General features: G+C 32.7%; 1 protein-coding gene across 1 annotated transcript; it reads left to right on the top strand.

The window, feature by feature from the left end:
- The first annotated feature begins 1,730 nt into the window (after positions 1-1,730).
- RECA1 (recA DNA recombination family protein) lies at positions 1,731-10,048 on the top strand. Its single transcript, XM_020679424.3, has 13 exons — positions 1,731-2,107; positions 3,006-3,097; positions 3,323-3,398; positions 5,382-5,444; positions 5,573-5,702; positions 5,842-5,927; positions 6,022-6,147; positions 6,313-6,417; positions 6,579-6,635; positions 7,065-7,127; positions 7,209-7,285; positions 9,458-9,530; positions 9,729-10,048. Exons 1-13 carry the CDS (start codon positions 1,913-1,915, stop codon positions 9,831-9,833), a joined length of 1,248 nt encoding a protein of 415 aa, XP_020535083.1. The 5' UTR covers positions 1,731-1,912; the 3' UTR covers positions 9,834-10,048.
- The last annotated feature ends 1,018 nt before the right edge of the window (positions 10,049-11,066 follow it).

Consider the following 11,066-nt stretch of genomic DNA (forward strand, 5'->3'; position numbering starts at 1 on the left):
ACTCTCTTAGCCCATCCTTGAAGAAGAAGAGAGCATCTTTGTCGGACAAATCGTCAATCTCCAACATGAGGGTGGTGAACTCCTTAATGTAATCGGAGAGGCTACCATTTTGTTGTAGATGACGTAGTTTGCCCCTTGCTTCGGTATCCACATTGTGAGGCACAAAATGCTTCCGCAATTCTAACTTGAATTGCTCCCATGTATGGATAGTGCAAGTGCCTTTTTCGCGCTCCGCATGCTTCCTTCGCCACCATAACTGAGCAGCATCCCGAAGGAATGTGGGGGCATTGCCAATCTTGGGGGCATCACTGAAAGGACATTTTGCAACTGCCTCTGCTGAAAGGACATTTTTTGCTATAAAAATTGTGAAGCATCATTTACGTAATAGAATTGGAGATCAATGGATGACTGGTTTCATTACATATATTTAGAAAGTTATTTTTGACAAGATTAATAATGACACTATTATATAACGTTATCAACGTACAGAGAATAACTGTAATTTTATTTTCTTTATATATTTTCATTATTTTTAATGATATTATTAATATTTCATGCTAACTAATTACTTTATTGGAGTTTTTTTTATGTTACAAGTCCTTTTATTTTTACGGAAAATAATAAAAGTTTGCCCCCTTAGTTTCAAATCCTGGTTCCACTGTTGACTGTAAGCAAACTAAAAATTGCTTCCAAAGTTATATAAAATTGTGAATTGAAGCCTAATTCAATAAACTGAATAGAAAAATGCCCCTTTAGTTTCAAATCCTGGTTCCACCATCACTGACAACTGCCATTTCTTGCAAACTACAACTCTCCATAGAAAAATGCAGAATATTCATTCCTTTTTCATCAACAATTTCACAACAACCATGGCAGTGGGATACATTTTCTTGCTTCAAGGTGCTTCCTACTAGTCGTGATCTGACATTAGCTAAAAATAATTTCCTTATCCAACTACGCGCAACTACTCTAAAATGGTGAAAATACCATAGAAATGGCAATTTGTACCAAAAACTCATCAACTGAGGCATTTAACAAATTATCTATGATGAAAACTCTATTACTCAAAAATAGTATCTGCCGTATAATGTATGCAACCGAAAAGGAGACATATGTACTAACTTGATCAAAGATAGTTTTGTCAAGGGTCGATCCAAACCATCCATTGGCACAAATCTTAAGAACACCTAGAAACAAACACACACCACAAACCACAAAGAACATCAATTAGCGAACCTCAGATCCATGCTAAATGGGCTCAGAGTGGAGCCTCACCAAAGAATTGAAGTGCACAGAGATCTGTGAAATGTGAAAAACTGAGGGATTTGGATGAGAAAGTTGTGGTTGACTCAAAGAACCCGACCCGACTCGATATGCTTTGTTCTCCTTCTTCACCATTAAATCTGGACCCTCAATCAATGACATCGGCCACCAGGATCTCATAGACAATGTCCGATTTTATTTATTTATTTTTGAGTTTGTACAATTTAAAAAATGGAGACGAAAGAGACGAAGGAGAAGAAAGGTGATACTGGCTTTAAATTTTGCCTTGTCATAAGGATGTATTAGTCTTTCACCAGGCATTAAACGTCAAAAATACTAGAATTAGATGGAAGGATCAGTTAGACGGAACCAAACCTTATTGAACTAAACACCTAATATAAAAAAGATACAAGGACTATTGAAAAATTTTTTTTGTAACATGAAATAAATATTTTCCCTAGAAAAATTTAAGGGCGAAAAGAAAATGCACGTTCAGCTCAAGAAGTTGAAACAATAAAAGCAAGGAAGAAAACCCGCGCCTCACTGAGCCGGTGCTGTTGCAATTGCTTGTTTTTCAATTTTTTTTAACTTTTTAATCCTTCTTCTTCTTCTTCTTCCTTGCCTGTAAGTACTAACTGTAAACACTTGAATGGATTCAATAGTGTTCCCTCTAAAAGTAAACTCTTTTCTCCTATTTTCCTCTCCTATGCGCCATCGTTTCAGTTTCAAAGCCTCTCAAGTTGCCGCTGTTAGAAAACAATCTCACAAAATTCGCTGCGAATTCGAACCCAAACTCAATAATGGCTCTCTCTTTCCTGATTCCGACTCTCGTTTCCTCGACCGGGTACTTACGAACTTCTGTTTCCGTTTGTTGTGAAAATATGGCTTTGTCTGCCCTCCATAGCCAGACTATTTCTGTTTTGACATTTTTGGTACAAGCTATTGAATTTTGATTCTCATTTTCTTTCAGTTTGTGGGTTTTGTTGCTCTGTTACCACTTCATATACAATTGTAAATTTTAGATAATTTATGTTTCTTGGTTGATGTTAGAGTTGCATTGTAACATTTGTATATTAATGGAATAGAAGTTGGAGGAATTATCTTGAAACCTTACTACCAATTATTTATATGTATTGAAATGACGAGATTAAGTAATTTGTGATTCTTAGATTTTCGTAAGGTGACCTAAGGAATATTGAGTGGCAGATGTTGTCATAATGCCTAAGGAATTCTATTACGAAGCATGGCTTTTTTATCCTTTTCTTTCTTCTTTTATGTCTATTAAATAAAATGAGCTTTTATTAGTGTTCCAACACTAATCTGGTAATGGAGCAAAAAGATCCTAACTTTTGGGACTGAATATTATCATGGAACATGTGGCAGAGTAGCACAACTTGAAGAGAAGGGTATAAAGATATAGCTGGTCTTGGGGTTTTGATTGTGGTGATATAAAATATGATGGAGTAGATTTGTATCTACCTTGTGTGCTGGAACACAATGTTAGTGTAACTAATCTAGAGAACGAAGATTAAAGGTTTATGCCAGTATTTTTTAATATTAGTTCATTATTAAGGTCAAGCTATGTGGAAGTTGTGTGGACTTTGTATCAACATTCTCAATTTTATATGTGATGCTAAGTATATTATGTGATTCTAAGTAACATCTACTATCAGCCAAGTCAACAATTGATATCTGAAATTATTACTCATAAGCATCGCCTGTTTTTCTTCCTTTTCTCCCAGCAAAAAGCATTGGAAGCAGCAATGAATGACATAAATAACTCATTTGGAAAAGGAAGTGTTACAAGATTGGGAAGTGCTGGTGGAGCACTGGTGTAAGTACTCTTCTTGTTTCTTAATCTCCCTATTCTTTTTCTTTATTGTTGAGCCCTTTGGTTGCTATCCTTGACATTTGGAGTCTCCGGGGTCTGGAAGTGTGAAATTGAAATGGAACATGCACATATATTCTTATTTTAGCCAAGTGGATGGACCTATTGACTGTCACATCCTTACTACAGAGACTTGGAGTTAGACCTCAATTTTGAGCTTATTTCTTGCAGTGAGACTTTTCCCAGTGGCTGTTTGACACTAGATTTTGCTTTAGGTGGTGGCCTTCCGAAAGGAAGAATTGTTGAGGTATCAATCTTTACATGTCCGTATCTATCTTATTGTAGTTTTAGGAGGTTTCATTTGCATCTCATGACTCAAGACATTGGTTTTGCTGGGAAAGTAAATATGTTGCGACTCATTCAATTGCTTCATAATTGATATACTACCTTGTCTGGCTGTTGAAAATGGTGATTGAGTGAGCAAAATAGCAGAATTATGCATGTTATAATTTTGTAAGACCTAAAGCACAACTGAATGAGCTTTTATTTAAGTATTATAGACTGTTTACCAACACTAAGATGTTTAGTTGGCACTTTTAGGAATTACAATTGCTAAATTAACTTCAGAAAGAATGCTGAATACAAATTAAGTTGGGATAGACACAAACAAGAGGAAAGAGATTGTTTCTTGGATGAAAGTAAAACAATAAATTTGATTGTATTAAGAACTGGTAGAGCAGAGATTCAATCACGTATATTCATATTTATTAATTTTTATATATTAATTTTTTCTTATCTCTATATGTTTATTAATTTTTTTATATTAGTTTTCTTATCTCTATATGTTTATTAATTTTTATAGTAATCATAAAGGAACCAGGTTCTGTAAAATGAATCTCAATGGGCTGCAATTCATTGATTTCTTCAGAACATACATAGAGATCTAGTTACAACCATGTTGTACTTCTCTAAGACCATCTCATCTTTGTCTCAAACCTAATCCATGTCTAGACAACTTTAATTCTCAAACTAAACATACATTCTAGGCTTCTACCTAGTCTCACTAACAGTCTTGCAAACACAAATAATTTGAATGCAAGTTTTCCCTCCAAAAATATCAAATAACTAGATTACTCTGACAACAATAGTGTCACGTGCTAATAGATTTCAACACTTCTTGGCACTGTTGCTGGAAATTCTTTATTTTTGCTGTTTGCCTTTATTTGGAGCACCATCTCTCCAAGTCTCCTAAAGTAATTGCAATTCTTGGAGCAAATGTTTCTTCAAAAAATAACTTTACATCTCAAAGTACTTTGTCTTCAATTTTTCCTGACTTTTTTCTTGGAGCATCGCATTCTCCATATCTTCCAAATGATAATTTTTTCCCCTTTCTTGGACACTCGTCTCCAAGCTTCAGTTACTAATTTTCTAGATCCAAAAAAAAAAAAAAAAAAAAAAAAAAAATCTAAAAGCCTCATCTTGGATAGTGAGTCTCCTCATCTTGATATTCTCCTCTCATCTTGGGTAGTGACTCTCCTCTCATCTTGAATAGTGATTCTCCTCCTTAAGCATATCCAGGGCAGGCTTTAGTGGTTCTAACATCTGCTATCCTTGACAAAAAATGGTTAGGTAAGATATTTGTGTCCAAGTATTTTTTTTTTTTTTTCCAAATGGTTAGGGTTTAGGCTGTTACTTCATTAGGTAAAACAAGCTAACATTGTTGCTAGAAATATGAATTGAAGTCAGAGAATCCTTGACGTAGAGAAAGAATTTAGGGGATTAATTCTCAACAATTAGGCTAGAATAGGGTGATTTTGGTGGGAAACCTTCTGAGATTTGCTGCAACATGCACTTTGGTCTGTGCTGTGTCAAATTAGTAATTTTAACCATTTTGCTATATTAATGTTTGATTGAGGGCAAAGATATAACTTTCTAAATTAAGAAAGCATGTACTTGATTAGTGAGAAACCATCTTGTTCAAACTGGCCTTTAGAAAAAATGTAGTTAGACTGGGTTTTAAATTGAGAAGGTTATTTAGGAGTCCTATACTTCCTGGTTTTGTAAAATATTCAATCTATCTGAAACTTTTATGCTGTTAAATTTCTGGATTCCATTTTTTTTTGAGTACTATTCTTTTTGCCAAGAATAATTTACCGTCTCTTTGTCCCCCATGTAAGTGCTGATTTTTAATTAATGGAATTCAATGATGAACTTCTTATCTTGAAAGCACTTTGTTGTGATTTTGCTAGCCAGTAGAATTTCTGTTGCAAATAGCATATTTTGTTTACAGATATTTGGACAAGAAAGTAGTGGCAAGACCACTCTGGCACTCCATGCAATTGCAGAAGTTCAGGTTCTTCTTCTTCTTTTTCTGATTTTTTTAATTCCCATTTTTTAGTTTTTGGCATGTTGCAGGATGGTTCTATAAATACTTATGTCTGCTAAGGACCAAGATAAAATTTTTTGATGCTAAATGTGCAGAAGCTTGGTGGCAATGCAATGCTTGTTGATGCAGAGCATGCTTTTGATCCAGCTTATTCGAAAGCATTAGGAGTGGACGTAGAAAATTTGATTGTCTGCCAACCTGATAATGGTGAAATGGCGCTAGAAAGTAATATGCTGTTCTTGATTATGACATTATTTCTTTTATACTTCATTGAAAATTGGCTTGAGTGCAGGTTAAGTTTGATGCTTATACAATTGGAATAAATGACATTTATATGAGGTCTAATTTCATTCCCATATTTCAGTTGCAGATCGTATGTGCAGGTCCGGTGCTGTAGATCTTATCTGTGTTGATTCTGTATCAGCTCTTACTCCGCGGGCAGAGATTGAAGTGTGCCATCATCTTTACAGTTGCAATAGCTTTGTATTACAGGCAACCTTGAACTGTACCCATGTTTAACTGATTTCTATCTTTTTCACCATAGGGTGAGATTGGGATGCAGCAAATGGGTTTGCAAGCACGTCTTATGAGCCAAGCACTGCGTAAAATGTCAGGAAATGCTTCAAAAGCTGGTTGTACTCTCATTTTCCTTAATCAAATAAGATATAAGGTACCATTGATTAATTATGTTCAGTATTCTAATAGGTAGAGTATATGGGAGTGAAGAATATAATTCACAATTGCAACAAATCCTTCTCTTTTTGCATTTTTAAGTTCTGTAAATCAATATATTTAGTTTTTTCTTCCCATAACTTTATTCTTGTGGATTTGTTAGATTGGTGTATATTATGGGAATCCAGAAGTGACAAGTGGAGGAATTGCTCTAAAATTCTTTGCCTCAGTTCGTCTTGAAATACGTTCTACTGGGAAGATAAAGTCTGTAAGTAAAATGACTGCTTGATATGAATAAAGAACCACTGAAGCTCATATGTATGTATTTTATATGTTTTAGGACAATGATAACCTATACTTTTTTTGCTGTGCTGTCTATTTTTCCAATTTAGTGATTTCTTACAATAGTAGTGTTTTATATCATTGTAGGTCAAAGGAGATGAAGATGTAGGGCTTCGAGTTCGTGTAAGAGTGCAGAAAAGTAAGGTACGTCAACCTTTTTAAACTATACTTCATATGTAAGAATTACTTATAGATGATAATGAAATTCTACACCTTTTTTAATCATTTATATTATTTTTTCTTGAACTGCTTTACCTTGAGCTTTGCCTGTATTTAAGGAAACTGGGAAGACGAAATGGAATGAGGTTCACCACATCGCGCTTCTTCCATTCTTGTCACCCTTTCACTTGGATAGGTGTTTGCATTATAGTAGTGTCTTTTACTCAAGTCAGGTTGTGGCAGATTTCTAAAACTTAACATTAGGTGTTAATTAATAACATATATCAAAATACTACCAACTCTCATCTTTTATAGTTTTATCCTTTACGTTTGATGTTTTGATATCTTTTTTTCCTTTTGTTGATGTTGCTAGTAAATGGATCAAATCATTATTCTGATTAAAAGTTGTGATAGGTTTCAAGGCCATACAAGCAAGCCGAGTTTGAAATTATATTTGGGGAGGGAGTGAGTCAGCTGGTTAGTATTGCAATATGATAATGGTCATTTCTTCTCATGGTGCAAACTGCTGTATCTGATTTAACTTTGATTGTTATGCAGGGTTGTGTTCTGGATTGTGCTGAAATGATGGACGTTGTGGTAAAGAAGGGTTCTTGGTATAGCTATGGGGACCAAAGGTTGGCCTTTGGACTTCTATAATGTTTCTTGATGTTGATTTTAGCTTTAGTCTGTTTCTTTTTTTTATCATCTATTTTTCTGTACTTTTTGGGGGCTAAATATCTAGAACAGGTTATATGGATTAAATGATTCTAAGCATATGTTCTTTGCAACACTCAAATTAAACTTATCCTTTTGTTGTGGCTTCTTCTTATTGTTCTTTTCCTTCAGCTTTTCCTTTCTCTTAGTTTTTCATTCCTCTCCAGAGGTTAGCAAACTAGAGCTTTTCTTGTTTATTATTTGGCAGATTTTCCATCAAATCTCAAAATTATAAAAATTCCTTAGATTAAATATTGCAGAATACTAGATCAGCAACTGACTAGTTTTAAAGTAAATAGAAATATAAGAATCTTTAGGGACTCAACGTCTAATAAAATCCTATATTAAAATCTGGACCATAATTCCAGCTTTTTGAGACCTTAATCTTCTTTTTCCTAGAGGTTCTTGTTTGCATTTGGTGTTCCTCCATAACTTGACCTTCATTTTGACTCTTGAGTTTTGTCTACTAAAACTGTGTCATCTGCAAGTGTATACATTAAAGGATAACTTTTTGGTTAAGTTTTGTCGGCTAATCCTATCCTCTCTTCTCTTCCCACTCCATTGTTGCTCTTTAAAGTCTTTCGTGTCTCACCTTGTTGGTGTTCTGCCAGATCTTTTTTGAAACAGCAAAAACTTTTTCCTTATGAAAGGGTCTCGTTCTGCCATATGGGTTTTCCTCAAGGTATAAAAGGTCTATCTGGTTGGGAAATTGTACTTACACTATCATTTATATTTTTCTTTTCTCACTATGCAGTTACTTCTTCAGTATATTTCAGTCATTGGTTGTGGTTATTTGCATTATGTAGTTTAGTTTCGTCGACCTCTAAAGTTAATGGTCTCTTTGTTAACAATGTGACTTTTGGCCTCATGATTTTACAAGTTATGAACATATAATGGTTCAGAACATATGCAGCCTCAGAATCAAGTAAAATCAAGTTAAAATATTGTTTTTACTACTGATATCAATAAGATTTTATGAGTTTTTAGAGGATAAAGTTTTATGAGTTTTTGAATTAATATATTTATATTTTTATATGTTTGTATTTCAAAATATTCTTCTTTTCTTGTATATGAAACTTATTACTGTTTATTTACTTTTATACCATTTTGTGTTTAAGTTTTATATATTAAATCAATCTTATAATTGAATAATTTTAGTAATTGTTATTTGTGTTTTCATATAGATATAAATGTGTGATATGTTCATTTTCAATGTATTATGGCTTCTTTATAATTTATGGAGTTTCAAATTTGAAATTAAGCTTTGAGTTATGAAGTTTGAACAACTATAACTTATCCAATTATGATGTCATTTAAATTATAGTCACAAAAGTATCATAGTGAAGGGAATATTATGTTGAAAAATAATCTTGTCTCATTATTGTATTGAAAAGCTTATTTACACAAAAATTATATTAATTTTTAGTAGTTTATATAGTTTGTAAAAATCTTGTGATTTTTCATTTGGGTTTATGGAGTCATCTATGGTTCTTGGTTAGAAATGCAAGTTTGACAAGAGATAAAGTTCCCTTTTATTTGCAAATTGTATAATACTTCTAGATCTATTTCGTGACTATTCTCCTTAAGAATTGGTGTCTTCTGCTTAATGTTTGTTGATCAAAAGTTTGATTATATCAATTCGATGTCGGAGTGGTAGAACATGGCTCCTTAGGAGTTTTTAGATAGGCAAGTCAATGATTTATAATCTAGAATAAACTGGAGCTGCTAGGTTTGGGGGCATTCCTGGATAGCTAAATTAAATGATCAACTTGATGGACTTAAAAACTGAGGAAATGGAAAAGATAAATGTTTTTGTTGTTTTTTCCCTGACCAGATCGATGCATTGCCTTGAAGTTCTGATTATAGCTAATTACTTAGACCCTAGAACTATATGTAGTGCTTTAGCATAATGGAGAACAGCCCATTCTCTCTCATGAAGTATAAGGTGCTTGCTTTCAGATTTTCTTCTAGTTTAGTGTTTTGGTTAAAATATCTATTTTTTTCTGGGAAGTAGTACGTTTAATAGCTCTCTGCTGCTGTGGACTTTTAAATATTGTGGCTCATTACTGTTTCTTCATTTGTGTTTTGAGAAGATTGGGACAAGGAAGAGACAGAGCATTACAGTACTTGAGAGACAATCCCCATCTTCATGAAGAAATAGAAAAGGTTGGTTGCTAAGCACTTGAATGCATTATTGCTTAAGTGTCCGAGTTCTGGTACTATGCTGTCTTCAATTGAAGAATTGAATATTTAATTTATGAATGTTCTGTTTATGATAACCTGAAAGCCGAAAAATATATCGAATTCTCTCCCGTACAACTAGAGAAGATTTATGGTATAGAACTTTTTTATTTGCATTTGCAGATAGTCCGGTCTATGATGGCAGATGGAACAGTAAATACCAGCTCTTTTTATTCAAGGAACTCACCATTGCCTCGTCAAGATGAAAATGCTTACGAGGAGATCTAATTTTGGCCTAAGAGTTCACAGGCAGGTACAGTTGACATGTTTTCCTTCACGGTCAAGTACTATGCACAAGCAGTTTTGATGTATCTTGGTCCACCCAATTCCAAGGGTTATATTTATGGATTTTTTTTTTTTTTTTTTAAATTCCTAGAGGTTAATATTGTTACTCGTAAGAATGGCACCAGAGTAAAAAGAAAGGAAAAAACTCTATTCTTGCATCCATTTGTCAAAGATGTTTTACTTACATAAAACAGTTTTATGTTTTTTGAAAAAACAGTTTTTAGAAAATGAAAAATAGAATATAAAAACAAGTTCACTAGTTAATAATAAAAAAAATTCATATTTCAATTTGAAAAAAATAACTTAAAAAAGCATTATTCATGAAAGAAATAAAATATCATAAACAAACTTAGAAATATTTTTTTGATTATATATTATTGATTTTTTTTTGAAAATTTAACAATTCATTAACAATAAATATAAGTTGAGTACATCATGATATTTCTATAGGAATAAGAAATACAAATATAAAAAATTGAAATTTCTGTTTGGAGATGTTTTTTTGATCTTGACAGAAAAAATTAAATTTTTGTGTAAAAATTGGTCCATTTTCAAACAAAACTACAAGAGAAATCTTCCACAATATTGTCGATTTCCACATAAGAATTTAATATACTAAATTTTAATGGAGAAACATGTTGCACTACCAGACTCCATTGGTAAAAGAAACTTGCCTGAACTTGAAAGTCTGAAGTCTTTAATCATAAGCAACTAACAATCGATCTTGTATTTCGAATTGTTAGAGAAATAAAAGATCCATATAAAAGCTCCTCAATAACGAGGAACAACAACATGAAAGCAGAAAAATTAATAACACTAAGCGGGTACTAAAAATACTCTAGATTTATCCATTATTATAGATTTGAGAGACTAAATTTAAAATTTATTCCAAACGATATAAGTTTAAAATTTATTAAAAAGAAAACAAAATAGAAAAAAAAAAAAAGATAGAAAAGGACAAAAAGAATCCATTATTATAGATTTGAGAGACTAAATTCAAAATTTATTCCAAACGATATAAGTTTAAAATTTATTAGAAAGAAAACAAAATAGAAAAAAAAAAGATAGAAAACGATAAAAAGAAACCATCATCGACTTGGTCGACGACGGTGGTTTAGAAAAAAAATATAAAAGAACACAAAAGAAAGAGACAACTAAGGTTTTAAATGTTATGCT

The sequence above is a fragment of the Jatropha curcas genome, chromosome 7, assembly GCF_041381405.1.
Source record: "Jatropha curcas cultivar XTBG-Jc1 chromosome 7, XTBG_Jcur_1.0, whole genome shotgun sequence".
Lineage (NCBI taxonomy): Eukaryota > Viridiplantae > Streptophyta > Magnoliopsida > Malpighiales > Euphorbiaceae > Jatropha > Jatropha curcas.